The sequence below is a fragment of the Gorilla gorilla genome, chromosome 11 (assembly GCF_029281585.2).
Source record: "Gorilla gorilla gorilla isolate KB3781 chromosome 11, NHGRI_mGorGor1-v2.1_pri, whole genome shotgun sequence".
In the NCBI taxonomy this organism is placed as follows: Eukaryota; Metazoa; Chordata; class Mammalia; order Primates; family Hominidae; genus Gorilla; species Gorilla gorilla.
This window is the reverse complement of record NC_073235.2, coordinates 99,338,049-99,356,746: the sequence shown is the minus strand read 5'-3', so window position 1 is coordinate 99,356,746 and position 18,698 is coordinate 99,338,049. Positions and strand designations below refer to the sequence as shown.

At 39.8% G+C, this 18,698-nt stretch overlaps 1 protein-coding gene across 2 annotated transcripts in view; it reads left to right on the top strand.

Moving 5' to 3' along the window:
* Nucleotides 1-18,298, top strand: part of ANKRD44 (ankyrin repeat domain 44) — a 348,412-nt gene extending 330,114 nt beyond the window's left edge. For both annotated transcript variants that reach the window (XM_055379331.2, XM_055379330.2), the window contains exon 28: nt 17,866-18,298. In XM_055379331.2, the coding sequence (XP_055235306.1) occupies nt 17,866-17,873 (8 nt within the window). In that variant the 3' untranslated portion in view covers nt 17,874-18,298. The remainder of the gene's footprint in view (nt 1-17,865) is intronic.
* The last annotated feature ends 400 nt before the right edge of the window (nt 18,299-18,698 follow it).

The following is an 18,698-nucleotide window of genomic DNA, read 5'->3' as shown; positions in this document are numbered from 1 at the left end:
CCGAGTAGCTGGGACTACAGGTGGCTAATTTTTTAAAATATTTTTAGTAGAGACGGGGTTTCACCGTGTTAGCCAGGATGGTCTCAATCTCCTGACCTCGTGATCCGCCCGCCTCGGCCTCCCAAGGTGCTGGGATTACAGGCGTGAGCCACCGTGCCCGGCGCCTGCAGATGCTATTCATTCTTACATCTACTCTAGAAGGTAGATATTATTATTATCTCAAGAACTCATGGCTAATTAGTGCCAGATCTAGGATTCAAATCTAGTCAAGTGGCTCCAGAATTAATAATCTTTACGACTATGCTATATCTATTTTGGAAAGAAAACAAACTGCTTGTTGTTACTATTATTTTCTTTTTTGTCGCCTTTTTTTTTTTAAAACAATATCGGATGGCCTTTCTTCAGGGTCTGTAAATATTGGTTACAACAGAGAGTTGGTAAACTATGGCCCATGGTTCAAAATCAGCAGCCATTAAAAAAGAAAAAAAAAAAGCTTCATTGAGATATAATTGACATAACATAAAGTTCGCTCTTTTAAAGGATACAAGTTCATGGTTTTTAGTGATTTTAAAAAGTTATGTAACCATCACTACTATCTAATTTCAGAATATATTCATCACCCCAGAAAGAAAAACTGTCCCCATTAACAGTCATTCTCTATTCTCTCTCTCTCCCCATCCCCTGGCAACCAATAATTACTTTCTGTTTCTATGAATTTGCCAATTCTAGACATTTCATGTAAATGAAATAATACACTACGTGGCTCTTTGTGACTGGCTTCTAAGCAGAATGTTTTCAGGGTTCATACATGTCTTAATATATGTGTTAGTCTCTTCTTGCATTGCTATAAAGGAATACCTGAGATTGGGTAATTTATAAAGAAAAGTGGTTTATTTTGGCTCATGATTCTGCAGGCTGTACAGGAAGCATGGTGCTGGCAGCTGCTTCTGGTGAGGGCCTCAGGAAGCTTCCAATCATGGTGGATGGTGAAGGGGGAGCAGGAGAGAGAGGGGAGAGGTGCCACACTCTTTTAAACAAGCAGGTCTCCTGTGAACTCAGAGCAAGAACACACTCATTATTGTAAGGACAGCACCAAGCCATTTATAAGGGATCTGCCCCCATGACCCAAACGTCTCCCACCAGGCCCCCCTCTAACATTGGGGATTATAGTAATATTGCAACATGAGATTTGGAGGGAACAAACATCCAAACTGTATCAGCATACAGAGGTGCTTCATTTCCTTTTATAGTCAAATAATATTTGATTATATGGATATACCACATTTTGTTTATTCATTCATCAGTTGGTGGACATTTGGGTTTTGTTTTTGTTTTTTTACTTTTGAGCGATCATGAATAACTCTGCTATAAACATTTGTGTACAGACTTTTTTATGGACATATGTTTTGATTTCTTGTGTATATACCTAGGAGTGGAATTGTGTATATATCTAGGAGTGGAAATGGTAACTCTATGTTTATCATTTTGAGGACCTGCCAAACTGTTCTACAGAGGCTGCCAAACATTCCCATCAGCAATGTATAAGAGTTCCAATTTCTCTACCTCGTTGCCAGTACTTCTTATTCCTCATTTATTTTTATTATGGCCATCCTAGTAGATGCGAAGTGATATCTCATTGTGGTTTTCACTTGCACTTTCCTGCTGACTAATGATGTCAAGCACCTTTCTATGTGCTTATTGGACATTTGTATATTTTCTTTGGAGAAATGTATGTTCAAATCCTTTGCCCATTTTTAAATCATGTTGTGTTTTTATTGGTGAATTATAAGCATTATTTATATATTCTGAATACAGGTCCCTTATCAGATACAGGATTTGCAAATATTTTCTCCCATTCCTTGGGTTGTTTTTTCCTTTTCTTGACAGTATCCTTTGAGGCACGGAAGTCATATTTTTGGTGTCATATCTAGAAAACCACCGTCTACTTCAAAGTCATGAAGATTTACTCCTATGTTTTCTTTTAAGAATTTTATAGATTTAGCTCTTAGAATCTGTAGACCAACTTGGGAAGTATTGCCATTTTAACAGTATTAGGTTTTCTGGTCCATGAACATGGGATGTCTCTCCATTTATTTTAAGTCTTTCTTTCAACAGTGCTTTCTAGTTTTCAGTATACAAGTTTTGCGCTTATTTTGTTAAATTCATTCCTAAATATTTTATTCTGTTTGATGTTGTTGTTAAGGGAATTGTTTTCTTAATTTCATTTTCAGATTGTTCATTGCCAGTATATAGAAGTACAATTGTTTTTTAAAAATTGATCATTCATCCTGCAACCTTGCTGAGCTTGTGAACGCTAATAGTTTTTCAGTGGAAAAACTATTCCTTAGAGCCCTCCCTCCCTCCCTCTCTTCTTTCCTGCCTTCCTGCCTTCCTTCCTTCTTTTGAGACAAGATCTCACTCTGCTGTCCAGGCTGGAGTGCAGTGGCATGATCATGGCTCACTTTAGCCTCGACTTCCTGGGCTCAGGTGATCCTTCTGGCTTCAGCCACCCAAGTAGCTGGGACTACAGGCATGCGCCACCACGCCCTGCTAATTTTTGTATTTTTTTGTGGCGATAGGGTTTTGCCATGTTGTGCAGGCTGGTCTTAACTCCTGGGCTCAAGCAATCCACCTGTCTTGGCCTCCCAAAGTGCTGGGATTACAGGCATGAGCCACTGCACCCAGCTGGATTCCTTAAAATTTTCTACATATAAGAAAAATTTTCTACATGTCATCTGCAAATAGGGATAGTTTTACTTCTTTTCCAATCTGGATAGGATGATTACTTTTATAGCTTTTATTACTTTTTTTGACTAATTTCCCTGGCTAGAACCTCCACTATAATGTTGAGTAGATGTGGTGTGAGTGACATTCTTACCCTGTTCCTGATCTTAGGGGGAAAGGATCCAGTCTCCCACTATTAAATATAATTTTGGCGAAACCCAGTCTCTACTAAAAATACAAAAAATTAGCCAGGAGTGGTGGCTGGTGCCTGTAGTCCCAGCTACTCGGGAGGCTGAGGCAGGAGAATTGCTTGAACCTGGGAGGCGGAGGTTGAGGTAAGCCAAGATTGCGCCACTGCACTGCACTCCAACCTGGGCGACAGAGCGAGACTCCATCTCAATATATACATAATATATTTTGTTTACCATGGGTTTTTCACAAATGTCCCTGATCAGTTTGAAGAAATTTTTTCTATTTCTAGTTTCTCGAGTGTTTTTGTTAAGAAAGGGGGTTGAATTATATGTTCAATCAGCTGGTATACATAGGATAAATCCTACTTGATCATGGTGTATAATAATTTTTATATGTTGTTGGATTCTATATGCTAATATTTTGTTGAGGATTTTGTAACTATATTCATAAGGGATATCAATTTCTTTTCTTGATGTGTCTTTCTTTCTTTCTTTCTTTTTCTCTTTCTTTTTCTTTTTTTTTGAGACAGAGACTAGCTCTGTCACCCAGGCTGGAGTGCAGTTGCACGATCTCGGCTCCCTGCAACCTCCAGCTCCCAGGTTCAAGCAATCATGTCTCAGCCTCCTGAGTAGCTGGGATTACAGGTGTGTGCCACCACACCCGGCTAATTTTTGTATTTTTTTTTTTTTTTTTAAACAGGGTGACACCATGCTGGCTAGGCTGGTTTTGAACTCCTGGCCTCACGTGATCCACCTACCTCGGCCTCCTGAAGTGCTGGGATCACAGGCGTGAGCCACCGCACCCAGCCCCTTTTGACGTATTTTTCTTGTTTTGGTGTGATGGTAACGCTGGCCTCAAAGAATAAGTTCAGAAATGTTCCTTCCTCTTCTATTTTGAAAAAGATTTTTATCATTCTGATTCTGTTTGAAAGTTGTTAGAATTTACCAGTGAAGTCATCTGGTGTTGGGATTTTGTTTGTGGGTTTTTTTGTTTGTTTTTATAGCTAACTCAATTTCTTTACTTTTTTTTTTTTTTATACTTTAAGTTTTAGGGTACATGTGCACATTGTGCAGGTTAGTTACATATGTATACATGTGCCATGCTGGTGCGCTGCACCCATTAACTCGTCATCTAGCATTAGGTATATCTCCCAATGCTATCCCTCCCCCCTCCCCCCACCCCACCACAGTCCCCAGAGTGTGATATTCCCCTTCCTGTGTCCATGTGATCTCATTGTTCAATTCCCACCTATGAGTGAGAATATGCGGTGTTTAGTTTTTTGTTCTTGCGATAGTTTACTGAGAATGATGATTTCCAATTTCATCCATGTCCCTACAAAGGACATGAACTCATCATTTTTATGGCTGCATAGTATTCCATGGTGTATATGTGCCACATTTTCTTAATCCAGTCTATCATTGTTGGACATTTGGGTTGGTTCCAAGTCTTTGCTATTATGAATAATGCCGCAATAAACATATGTGTGTATGTGTCTTTATAGCAGCAAGATTTATAGTCCTTTGGGTATATACCCAGTAATGGGATGGCTGGGTCAAATGGTATTTCTAGTTCTAGATCCCTGAGGAATCGCCACACTGACTTCCACAATGGTTGAACTAGTTTACAGTCCCACCAACAGTGTAAAAGTGTTCCTATTTCTCCACATCCTCTCCAGCACCTGTTGTTTCCTGACTTTTTAATGATTGCCATTCTAACTGGTGTGAGATGGTATCTCATTGTGGTTTTGATTTGCATTTCTCTGATGGCCAGTGATGATGAACATTTTTTCATGTGTTTTTTGGCTGCATAAATGTCTTCTTTTGAGAAGTGTCTGTTCATGTCCTTCGCCCACTTTTTGATGGGGTTGTTTGTTTTTTTCTTGTAAATTTGTTTGAGTTCATTGTAGATTCTGGATATTAGCCCTTTGTCAGATGAGTAGGTTGCAAAAATTTTCTCCCATTTTGTAGGTTGCCTGTTCACTCTGATGCTAGTTTCTTTTGCTGTGCAGAAGCTCTTTAGTTTAATTAGATCCCATTTGTCAATTTTGTCTTTTGTTGCCATTGCTTTTGGTGTTTTGGACATGAAGTCCTTGCCCATGCCTATGTCCTGAATGGTGATGCCTAGGTTTTCTTCTAGGGTTTTTATGCTTTTAGGTCTAATGTTTAAGTCTTTAATCCATCTTGAATTAATTTTTGTATAAGGTGTAAAGAAGGGATCCAGTTTCAGCTTTCTACATATGGCTAGCCAGTTTTCCCAGCACCATTTATTAAATAGGGAATCCTTTCCCCATTGCTTGTTTTTCTCAGGTTTGTCAAAGATCAGATAGTTGTAGATATGCGGCGTTACTTCTGAGGGCTCTGTTCTGTTCCATTGATCTATATCTCTGTTTTGGTACCAGTACCATGCTGTTTTGGTTACTGTAGCCTTGTAGTATAGTTTGAAGTCAGGTAGTGTGATGCCTCCAGCTTTGTTCTTTTGGCTTAGGATTGCCTTGGCAATGCGGGCTCTTTTTTGGTTCCATATGAACTTTAAAGTAGTTTTTTCCAATTCTGTGAAGAAAGTCATTGGTAGCTTGATGGGGATGGCATTGAATCTGTAAATGACCTTGGGCAGTATGGCCATTTTCACGATATTGATTCTTCCTCCCCATGAGCATGGAATGTTCTTCCATTTGTTTGTATCCTCTTTTATTTCCTTGAGCAGTGGTTTGTAGTTCTCCTTGAAGAGGTCCTTCACATCCCTTGTAAGTTGGATTCCTAGGTATTTTATTCTCTTTGAAGCAATTGTGAATGGGGGTTCACTCATGATTTGGCTCTGTGTTTGTCTGTTATTGGTGTATAAGAATGCTTGTGATTTTTGTACATTGATTTTGTATCCTGAGACTTTGCTGAAGTTGCTTATCAGCTTAAGGAGATTTTGGGCTGAGACAATGGGGTTTTCTAGATATACAATCATGTCGTCTGCAAACAGGGACAATTTGACTTCCTCTTTTCCTAATTGAATACCCTTTATTTCCTTCTCCTGCCTAATTGCCCTGGCCAGAACTTCCAACACTATGTTGAATAGGAGTGGTGAGAGAGGGCATCCCTGTCTTGTGTCAGTTTTCAAAGGGAATGCTTCCAGTTTTTGCCCATTCAGTATGATATTGGCTGTGGGTTTGTCGTAGGTAGCTCTTATTATTTTGAAATACGTCCCATCAATACCTAATTTATTGAGAGTTTTTAGCATGAAGGGTTGTTGAATTTTGTCAAAGGCTTTTTCTGCATCTATTGAGATAATCATGTGGTTTTTGTCTTTGGCTCTGTTTATATGCTGGATTACATTTATTGATTTGCATATATTGAACCAGCCTTGCATCCCAGGGATGAAGCCCACTTGACCATGGTGGATAAGCTTTTTGATGTGCTGCTGGATTCATTTTGCCAGTATTTTATTGAGGATTTTTGCATCAATGTTCATCAAGGATATTGATGAACATTGCCCACATCGATGAACATTTGCTCGTTAGTTTGAGAACATTGTTCTCAAAAAAGAGAACTAAAATTCTCTTTTTTGGTTGTGTCTCTGCCAGGCTTTGGTATCAGAATGATGCTGGCCTCATAAAATCAGTTAGGGAGGATTCCCTCTTTTTCTACTGATTGGAATAGTTTCAGAAGGAATGGTACCAGTTCCTCCTTGTACCTCTGATAGAATTCGGCTGTGAATCCATCTGGACCTGGGCTCTTTTTGGTTGGTAAACTATTGATTGTTGCCACAATTTCAGCTCCTGTTATTGGTCTATTCAGAGATTCAGCTTCTTCCTGGTTTAGTCTTGGGAGAGTGTATGTGTTGAGGAATTTATCCATCTCTTCTAGATTTTCTAGTTTATTTGCATAGAGGTGTTTGTAGTATTCTCTGATGGTAGTTTGTATTTCTGTGGGATTGGTGGTGATATCCCCTTTATCATTTTTTATTGTGTCTATTTGATTCTTCTCTCTTTTTTTCTTTATTAGTCTTGCTAGCGGTCTATCAATTTTGTTGATCCTTTCAAAAAACCAGCTCCTGGATTCATTAATTTTTTGAGGGGTTTTTTGTGTCTCTATTTCCTTCAGTTCTGCTCTGATTTTAGTTATTTCTTGCCTTCTGCTAGCTTTTGAATGTGTTTGCTCTTGCTTTTCTAGTTCTTTTAATTGTGATGTTAGGGTGTCAATTTTGGATCTTTCCTGCTTTCTCTTGTGGGCATTTAGTGCTATAAATTTCCCTCTACACACTGCTTTGAATCTGTCCCAGAGATTCTGGTATGTTGTGTCTTTGTTCTCACTGGTTTCAAAGAACATCTTTATTTCTGCCTTCATTTCGTTATGTATCCAGTAGTCATTCAGGAGCAGGTTTTTCAGTTTCCATGTAGTTGAGCGGTTTTGAGTGAGATTCTTAATCCTGAGTTCTAGTTTGATTGCACTGTGGTCTGAGAGACAGTTTGTTATAATTTCTGTTCTTTTACATTTGCTGAGGAGAGCTTTACTTCCAACTATGTGGTCAATTTTGGAATAGGTGTGGTGTGGTGCTGAAAAAAATGTATATTCTGTTGATTTGGGGTGGAGAGTTCTGTAGATGTCTATTAGGTCCGCTTGGTGCAGAGCTGAGTTCAATTCCTGGGTATCCTTGTTGACTTTCTGTCTCGTTGATCTGTCTAATGTTGACAGTGGGGTGTTAAAGTCTCCCATTATTGTTGTGTGGGAGTCTAAGTCTTTTTGTAGGTCACTCAGGACTTGCTTTATGAATCTGGGTGCTCCTGTATTGGGTGCATATATATTTAGGATAATTAGCTCTTCTTGTTGAATTGATCCCTTTACCATTATGTAATGGCCTTCTTTGTCTCTTTTGATCTTTATTGGTTTAAAGTCTGTTTTATCCAAGACTAGGATTGCAACCCCTGCCTTTTTTTGTTTTCCATTTTCTTGGTAGATCTTCCTCCATCCTTTTATTTTGAGCCTATGTGTGTCTCTGCACGTGAGATGGGTTTCCTGAATACAGCACACTGATGGGTCTTGACTCTTTATCCAATTTGCCAGTCTGTGTCTTTTAATGGGAGCATTTAGTCCATTTACATTTAAAGTTAATATTGTTATGTGTGAATTTGATCCTGTCATTATGATGTTAGCTGGTGATTTTGCTCGTTAGTTGATGCAGTTTCTTCCTAGTCTCGATGGTCTTTACATTTTGTCATGATGTTGCAGTGGCTGGTACCGGTTGTTCCTTTCCATGTTTAGCGCTTCCTTCAGGAGCTCTTGTAGGTCAGGCCTGGTGGTGACAAAATCTCTCAGCATTTGCTTGTCTGTAAAGTATTTTATTTCTCCTTCACTTATGAAGCTTAGTTTGGCTGGATATGAAGTTCTGGGTTGAAGATTCTTTCTTTAAGAATGTTGAATATTGGTCCCCACTTTCTTCTGGCTTGTAGAGTTTCTGCCAAGAGATCAGCTGTTAGTCTGATGGGCTTCCCTTTGTGGGTAACCCAACGTTTCTCTCTGACTGCCCTTAACATTTTTTCCTTCATTTCAACTTTGGTGAATCTGACAATTATGTGTCTTGGAGTTGCTCTTCTCGAGGAGGATCTTTGTGGCGTTCTCTGTATTTCCTGAATCTGAACGTTGGCCTGCCTTGCTAGGTTGGGGAAGTTCTCCTGGATAATATCCTGCAGAGTGTTTTCCAACTTGGTTCCATTCTCCCCATCACTTTCAGGTACACCAATCAGACGTAGATTTGGTCTTTTCACATAGTCCCATATTTCTTGGAGGCTTTGCTCATTTCTTTTTATTCTTTTTTCTCTAAACTTCCCTTCTCGCTTCATTTCATTCATTTCATCTTCCATCGCTGATACCCTTTCTTCCAGTTGATCGCATCGGCTCCTGAGGCTTCTGCATTCTTCACGTAGTTCTCGAGCCTTGGTTTTCAGCTCCATCAGCTGCTTTAAGCACTTCTCTGTATTGGTTATTCTAGTTATACATTCTTCTAAATTTTTTTCAAAGTTTTCAACTTCTTTGCCTTTGGTTTGAATGTCCTCCTGTAGCTCAGAGTAAGTTGATCGTCTGAAGCCTTCTTCTCTCAGCTCGTCAAAGTCATTCTCCATCCAGCTTTGTTCCGTTGCTGGTGAGGAACTGCGTTCCTTTGGAGGAGGAGAGGCGCTCTGCGTTTTAGAGTTTCCAATTTTTCTGTTCTGTTTTTTCCCCATCTTTGTGGTTTTATCTACTTTTGGTCTTTGATGATGGTGATGTACAGATGGGTTTTTGGTGTGGATGTCCTTTCTGTTTGTTAGTTTTCCTTCTAACAGACAGGACCCTCAGCTGCCGGTCTGTTGGAATACCCTGCCGTGTGAGGTGTCAGTGTGCCCCTGCTGGGTGGTGCCTCCCAGTTAGGCTGCTCGGGGGTCAGGGGTCAGGGACCCACTTGAGGAGGCAGTCTGCCTGTTCTCAGATCTCCAGCTGCGTGCTGGGAGAACCACTGCTCTCTTCAAAGCTGTCAGACAGGGACATTTAAGTCTGCAGAGGTTACTGCTGTCTTTTTGTTTGTCTGTGCCCTGCCCCCAGAGGTGGAGCCTACAGAGGCAGGCAGGCCTCCTTGAGCTGTGGTGGGCTCCACCCAGTTCGAGCTTCCTGGCTGCTTTGTTTACCTAAGCAAGCCTGGGCAATGGCGGGCGCCCCTCCCCCAGCCTCGCTGCCACCTTGCAGTTTGATCTCAGACTGCTGCGCTAGCAATCAGCGAGACTCCGTGGGCGTAGGACCCTCTGAGCCAGGTGTGGGATATAGTCTCGTGGTGCGCCATTTTTTAAGCCGGTCCGAAAAGCGCAATATTCGGGTGGGAGTGACCCGATTTTCCAGGTGCGTCCCTCACCCCTTTCTTTGACTCGGAAAGGGAACTCCCTGACCCCTTGCGCTTCCCAGGTGAGGCAATGCCTCGCCCTGCTTCGGCTCGCGCACGGTGCGCGCACCCACTGACCTGCGCCCACTGTCTGGCACTCCCTAGTGAGATGAACCCGGTGCTTCAGATGCAAATGCAGAAATCACCCGTCTTCTGCGTCGCTCACGCTGGGAGCTGTAGACCGGAGCTGTTCCTATTCGGCCATCTTGGCTCCTCCTCAATTTCTTTACTTGTTAGAGATCTATTATCTATTTCTTCTTGAGTCAGTTTCAGCAATTTGTGTCTTTCTAAGAATTTGTCTATTCACACAGATGATCTAATTTGTTGTACTATACAATTTTTCATAGTATTCCCTAATCCTTTATGTTGCTGTAAGGTTAGTAGTAATGTCCCCTCTTTCGTTTCTGATTTGACTAATTTGAGTCTTTTCTCCTTTTCTTCTTTAGTCGTGGTAGAAGTTTGTCACTTTTGCTGATTTTTCAAAGAACCAACTTGTGTTAATTTTCTCTATTGTTTTTCTGTTCTCTATTTCATTTATTTTTGTTATTTGTAATTAATCTTTATTATTTTATTTCTTCTGCTTACTTTGGTTATAGTTTACTCTTCCTTTTCTTTTTCTTTTTTTTTTTTTTTTTTTGGGATGGAGTCTCACTCTGTCACCTAGGCTGGATTGCAGTGGCGTGACCTCAGCTCACTGCAACCTCTGCCTCCCGGATTTAAGAGATTCTCCTGCCTCAGCCTCCCAAGTAGCTGGGATTACAAGTGTGTGTCACCATGCCCAGCTAATTTTTGTATTGTTAGTAGAGACAGGGTTTCAACATGTTGGCCAGGCTGCTCTCAAACTCCTGACCTCAGGTGATCTGCCTGCCTTGGCCTACCAAAGTGCTGGGATTACAGGCATGAGCCACGGCACCTGTCCTCTTTTTTTATTTTCTTAAGGTTTTTAGGTTATTGAATCTTAATATAAAATATTCTTTTTAAATATAGGTGTTTACAGCTATAAATTTTCCTCCTAGCATTGCTTTAGTTACATCCCAGATGTTTTGGTATATTGCATTTTCATTTTCATTGTTCTCAAAATATTTTCCAATTTCCTTTGTAACTTCTTCTTGACTCACTGGTCATTAAGGAATATGTTGTTTTGGCCAGGCTCAGTGGCTCATGCCTGTAATCCCAGCACTTTGGGAGGCTGAGGCAGGCAGATCACTTGAGCTCAGGAGTTCAAGACCAACCTAGGCAACATGGCAAAACCCCGTCTCTACAAAAAACACAGAAATTAGTCAGGCATGATGGTGCACCCCTGTAGTCCCAGCTACTCAGGAGGCTGAGCAGGGAGGATTGCTTAAGCCTCGGAGATAGAGGCTGCGGTGAGCCATGATCATGCCACTGCACTCTAGCCTGGGCAACAGAGCAAGAGGCTGTCTCAAAAAAAAAAAAAAAAAAAAAACAGTATGAGAGTATGTTGTTTAATTTCCACATATTTGTGAAATTCCCAAATTTCCATCTCGTACTGATTTCTACTTTCATTCCATATGGCAAGAGAATATACTTTTATGATTTCAATACTTTAAAGTTTATCAAGGCTTATTTCAATGTCAACTTAAGAAAGGGCTTCACAGATAACATAAAAGTCTAATAACCATGGTGGGTCTCAGTGTAGAGATGTATGTTTAACGTCATGAAACTCAGTGGAGACTAGTTTAATAAATTATGGCAATAGAATGCAATAGGAAATCATGGAAGTTTTAAAAGGAATGATATGGTCTGTATATAAAGAGATGTTATTAAGTAAACAAGAATAGACAGTGAGTATAGTTTGCTGCCATTTGTGAATATAAACAAGCATGAGAGGGGGATACACATATAGAGAGAATATTTCCTTATAGGCAATAAGGAAACTGTTACCAGCGTTTCCTCTAGTGAGAAGAACTGGGAAAACCAGGGTTAGGGATGAAAAGGAGACTTATTTTCATTGAATATCCTTTGATGTTGTTCAAAGATTTTTTTAAATCTCCAGTTCATGTGCATCCTTTGCATGGGGAGATACTGTAAGCAGAAGTAATAAATTAAAAGATTGATATATTTGATTATATAAAAATGTGAAATTTTGGGTGGTAATATCATCATAAGCAAAGTTAAAGTCAAATGATAGAAAGGGAAATATTTTTAATAAAAATGATACTTTAAAGTTTAATATCTATAATATATTAAGAGATTGTATAAAGTGATAGGAAAAACACAGAAAACACAATTTTAAAAATAGGAAAAGGATATAAATTAATACTTTACAGAAAAAGAAATCTAAATATTCAAAAAGTATATTTTATAATCTCAACATCAATGATAGGGAAATCGAAATCAAAGAAAATGGCATACTATTTTTCACCCAAAATATTGAAAACAGTGATAATAAATGGTGCTGGCTGAAAAACAGGAACTCTCCTACAGTGGTAGTGGGTATAGGAATTGCTCCAATGGGGGTAATACTTTATTTCATCAAATCTAAGATAGCAATTGAAGGATGCACCCTTATTTTATCTAAGGAAGAAAAACACTGCCAATTAAACTATGACACAATGCTTTCTGCTCTTTAATTATAAGATGCATCCCAATTTCAGGGATGCTAAATGTGAATGATAAAATCTGGTAAGATTTCAATATCCATTAACATTAGAATTATACATACCCTTTCAACAAGCACTCATACTTTAGGGAATCTATGCTGGAGAAAGAGAAATAAGCAAGGTGATATTTAAGATATTTAACAACTAGTATGACACAGATACCTACCAATCGGAAAAAAGTCCTAATCAAAAGAGACACCGACTAGTAGGCCTGCCCCTAACATTCTCAAGCCCTGGGCAGGCTACAAATATAGACTTGCATATCAGCTATCATATACTTAAACTTTGTTGTAAATTCAAGCTAAAAATCTGTTAAATCAAATATGTTCTATCACCATATTTTGACAAACATCCCTTCATGACAACCTGCAAGAACTATTCAGATTTAAAATTATTGCCCTGGCCAGGCATGGTGGCTAACACCTATAATCCCAGCACTTCGGGAGGACGAGGTGGGTGGGTCACATGAGGCCAGGAGTTCGAGACCAGCCTGGCCAACATAAGGAAATCCTGTCTCTACTAAAAATACAAAAATTAACCGGGTGTGGTGGCACATGCTCGTAGTCCCAGCTGCTCAGGTGGCTGAGGCATGCGAATTGCTTGAACCTGGGAGGTGGAGGTTGCAGTGAGCTGAGATTGCACTACCATACTCCAGCCTGGGTAACAAAGTGAGATCCTGTCTCAAAAAATAATATAAAATAAAATTATTGCCCTTCTCTGACCATGGTAGCACTGGGAAGGTAGCCTCCCATCTTCAACCTGTGGCTCGTGACTCACCCTCATTTTCTTCCTACTCCTATCCTCGTCCGTCACTGAGAGGAGTCTTGCATGTAGTCATACAAACCCCCAGCCTGCATGACCAAGCTCTGTCTGTACCCTCAAACACTCCTTGGCTACACTTGAGGCCTAGAGGTGTTTGCAATGGTGGCGCAGGCTTCCCTCAAGAGGACAGAGCTGGGATAGAGATCCATGCAAGCCTGTAAGTGGGCTCAGGACCTCTGAGTAGGCTATTTCATCATCTTGGGTATAAAACTAGTCAAAAAGGGGGTCACAGACTACAATTGGATGCATCCCCTTTGGCTCACAGACTCCTTGCCCCATGGGGAGAGCCTGAACTGGAGGAGGGCCAGGGCAATTATCTTCTAGCAGGGGGCCCAGGTCTAAGAGTTTTACTGCTAGCCAGTATCCTCTTCTGGTATGTATGAGTTAAATATTACTCCTTTAGAAAAGTAGAGACGCACATGCCAAAATGTTTATTGCATTTTTTGGTAGTAGAAAAAACTCAAGACAATCTGAATGTAATTCTAGTATATCCCTACTATGAAAAAAAAATGCAGCTGTTAAAAATAATTAATGTGGGGCATGGCACATGCCGGTACTCCCAGCTACTCAAGAGACTAAGGCACGAGAATCACTTGAACCCAGGAGGGGAAGGTTGCAGTGAGCCGAGATCGCACCACTGCACTCCAGCCTGGGTGAGAGACTGAGACTCGTCTCAAACAAATAATAATAATAAAAATAATAATAAATGTGGTTAAGAAATATCAAGTATGGTTTGAAAAAGCAAGTTGCAGTTAAATGTTTATGGTTGTAATCTCAAATGATATCAATGAAAAATTCACATATTGTTTATAGGTGTCATTTTGTATGATCACAAGCAAAGTTATGTCAGGAGGAAATATAAGGAATGTTATAGGAGGAAAGTATAAGGAATGGTAAAGTTGTAGTTAAAGGGAAGATGTGCATGACATAATGTTAAGTGAAAATATAAAATGTAGAATTAAAATTGGTTTATATGCAAAAAAATATGCAAACATTGAATATGCCTATGGACAAGGGCTATAAGATAACATAGAAAAAATTAAAATATTGGCCAGTCATGGTGGCTTATGCCTGTAATCCTAGGACTTTGGGAGGCCGAGGTGGGAGGATCACTTGAGCCCAGGCATTTGAGACCAGTGTGAGCAACATGGCAAAACCCCGTCTCTACAAAGAATACAAAAAGTTAGCCAGGTGTGGTGGCATATGCCTGTAGTCCCAGCTACCCAGGAGGCTGAGGTGAGAGGACCGCTTGAGACCAGGAGGTAGAGGCTGCAGTGAGCCCTGATCACACCACTGAACTCCAGCCTGGGCAACAGAGTGAGACCATGTCTCAAAAAGAAATATTGATTTAATCAAGTGACAGAATCTCAGGCAATTTTTGTTCTGAATTTATGCTGGTTGTTTTTGCAATAAAGATTTTTTTAAGAGACTGGAATGCATAAATAAGGATTGGGGGGGTGGGTAAGTCAATCATTCTACTTAATGCTATGTTAATACTGCTCAGTAGAACCAGTTCTAAGCTCCATAGCTAAAGAGTAATGAAGAAAACTTGGAGATGTTCCAATAAGAGCCATCAAAATATTAAGAATTTAAGAATACATAGTTTTAGGAAGAGTAAAAGGAACTGAACTCAAACAGCTTAAAGCTTCCTTCAACTGTAAAACACGGAGATTTGACTCAGTAATTTCTCATATCCTTCCAGCTCTAACATTTTTTTTGTTCTGAGACTAGATCCGTTAGTCAACAGAGAAACTGCCAACCACCCACAGCATCTGAAACAGTGAACTCAGCATATGAAGATGCTGAGGAATAACCACGGTTGAAGGCTGACTGCATCTTAGTCCTTCCACCATAAGAAGAGTTTCTTCCAGACAGAAGAGGTTAAGGAGATGTGCCCATTCTCCTCTGAGCAAGAGAGTAAACGGGCTTTAACCGCAGCACGACAAATTTAGGATCACGGAAAGTTATCTGAAAAAATGTAGTAAATGTAGAGTTAACACAAGACTGATTTTAAAGTCCCCCTATCTCCACTTTAAAATTTTAAAGTCCCTATTAGGGGGATCTTAAAATTACTGAGTCAAATCTCCATGTTTTACAGTTGAAGAAACCTTTAAGCTAAGTTCAGTTCCTTTTATTGTTTCTAAAAGGATATATTCTTAAATTCTTAATATTTTGATGGTTCTTATTGGAGCACCTCCAAATTTTCTTCATTACTACTTAGCTGTGGAGCTTAGAGCTGGTTCTGAACACTATTAACTTAGCATTAAATAGAATGATTGATTTACCTCCCAATCCTTATTTATGCATTCCAATGTCTTAAAATAAATATTTATCGCAAAAACAACCAACATAAATTCAGAACTAAAATTGCCCATGATTCTGTCATTTGATTAAATCTACCATTAGCCATGTAGATGGTATATCACTAGCAATGTAGATGCCCTAGCAATGTAGCTGGTATATCACTTCCTATTGTAATTATGTGATTACGTCTGTGTGATAGAGATAAAATGTTCTGTGCCAATGCTCCTCATCCCCTACCTCCTTCCTGCCACATACCAAACAACAGTTTGTTTGTCAAATTCTGGATTTTTTTTTTTCTGGAGTGGAAGAATAAAAAGTGGTATAAAAACAGGAATGAAAATGAAGAAGAAAAATGCAAGGGTCTGGTGAAAGCAGCCAAATCTATGAACAAATGGAGAACTCAGAGAAAGGGTCTTGCCACCAGGGTGGGAAAGAGTTTGGGAAGATTAGCACATGAGAACCTCTTGGTAATCAAAGTCTCTAAATATGACAAATTGAATTGAGACTCCTTTCATATTCTTTGAGAAGCTGAATAAATATTGAAGTATATTTTAAATTAGCATTTGGAAACTAAGCTGGGCTTCCCACAAAGAGACTAAGCCATGTGGGTCCTAGGTTTTATTCAGGTTACATGTATCTGTTGCCTCCCTTTCTACTCCACACATATTTCTTCAGTACCTAACACAGTGCCTGAATGATTCAATAAGTGAATGTATGAGAGGCACATATGTGTAAATAAGTTGTATCTGGTTCCTTCTGAGAAAATTCCCATGTTTCAAAATCAGTATTAACCAACATTTCCAGGTGATGTCACTTTGCTGAATATTTAAGCACTAATGGTCCTTGAAGCCAGGCCAGCAGATGAGAGGACTGCCTACAGGTTGAATATAGACAGGGGGGCCTGCGTGAAAGCTCAAAATGGAAAGACAATAGTAAAAGTGATGCAATTGTGGCAATAGTTAAGATGATAGCTATTAATGTGACAGCCAAGAGAAAGACAAGGCAAAGGCTTAAGAGTAGAACGAGCTGTGAGATCAGTGACCAGGAGAGTCCAAAGGATGATGTCCATGTACAAGTCCCAGATAAATGAGGTATGTTCAGAGAGCTGAGAAGAGGAAATTCTTCAGAATGTGTCTTCTACTGGGGCATGTTTAGCTGTTTAAAAACACTGGGTCAGGCTGTGCATCATCCTCCTTTCTGATCCTCCTCCTCCCACTAGGCAGGGCAGTCCAGACTGTTCAAGGCAAGTATCATAATGGGCAAAACTGGCACAAATCATGTCAGTATCCTGGAACAATACTGGTAGTCACTGTATTATACACTGTCACAAACTTGTGGTTAAATAAATAAATAAAGATGATGATGATGCTGTGAAATTTATCTGTGAAGTAAGACATAAACTCCTTGGTACACTCTCCCTGCCAATGGCCCTTTGTGGAACCATTCCTGGAGCCAATTTCAGTAACATCCTTGAGGAAATCTAATATTTTCCGTCAACCGATTCCATTTCCACATTTGGTCTCTTCTGATAATTCACAGTTAATTTTCCTCTTGGAATAAATCTTTTAAGTTGCTATGGACTTGATATAGAAGTGTATTAGGCCGTTCTTGCATTGCTATAAAGAAATATCTGAGGCTGGGTAATTTACAAAGAAAAGAGATTTATTTGGCTCATGGTTCTGCAGGCTTTACAGGAAGCGTGGTGCTGGCCTCTGCTCAGCTTCTAGGGAAGCCTCAGGAAGCTTACAGTTATGGTGGAAGGCAAAAGGAGAGCAGGCATGTCACATGACCAGAGCAAGAGCAAGTGAGAGAGAGAGAGAGAGAGAGAGAGAGAGAGAGTGCCAAGCCATGAGGGATCCACCCCAATGACCCAGACACCTCCCACCCCACCTCCAGCATTGGGGATTACAATTCAGCATGAGATTTGGGCAAGGACAAATATCCAAACTATATCAAGAAGATAGCATAAACCTGTGAGAATTGTTTTTCAGATTCTTAATGACAGCATTTCTATCAGTTGAGTTTCTTTCCTAATGTAGGATCAGCTTTTGTTGCCATTGTATGAAATTGAGTCCTACATTGTTTATTGCATACGATTATTTGTATAGTTAGTTTTTTAAAGAACTGGTTTGTACCGGTTTGCATTGGTATCATATTTCTGCAAATATTTTCCTTACTTGAGCATTCCCCATCCCCCATTTTGAGAAAATTAACATAATTGCACTTTCTTTTTTACAGAAAAATGCAACAATTAACATAATTGCACACTTTTTCTTTTCTTTTCTTTTTTTAAATGGCAACTCAGGCTGTTAACCATTCAAGATCCAAGAACATCGGTTGGCTGCAAAACAGGCACCCTGAGGGACCAATTATGAATCAGAATGCACTTTATCCCAGCCACAGAACGCAAAGGGTTACACTCTGCAGGAGCTGCGGTTGGGGAAGGGAAAGGGAGTAACCGGATTCGCCTTGCCTGTCTGTGATTGGGAAGCACGCACCCTTTATTTTCCAACTGGGAACAAGATACTGGAAATTCCTCTTTCCCTTAGAAAACAGAAGGCAAGGGTGTTGGCTGTGGAAATTAGAACTGGGTAATATTTCTAGAGCACTTTGAAATTCTTTCAGGATAAGTGTTATATGAACACAAATGATTTCTTTCATTGTTAAATTGTGTTCCTATCATTGGTAACGCCCCAAGTAAAGCCTTTTTAATTAAAAATCTCTGGATGCTATAACAAGTAACTGTGTAACTAAGTAGCAAGAGAACTTTGCCGTATAGTGAAGGGGGAGTCAAAGATAGGCAAAACCAGCCTCTGATTAAATTACCTTTGCTTCCCACTACCCATTACATATTATATTATAGTATACTGTCTGCTGGACAAAATCGAAAGGAGATAAGATGGACATAAGGGGAGGAAAATCATTCAAAATGTGAGCCTCTAAGATCACATTGAAAGGAAGAGGAGAAACCAGGTGTGTTGTGGAGACAAAGAGAGGTGCCTAATGGATTTGAAGTCCACTAATGTGGGAGGGAAAATAAATCCTGGAGTTATAACTCCTGAATTATAAGACAGGAAGAAAGTCAGGAAGTGGAAACTCAAGAATGAATGTGGAAAGGAATTTGATCATATTTTGAAA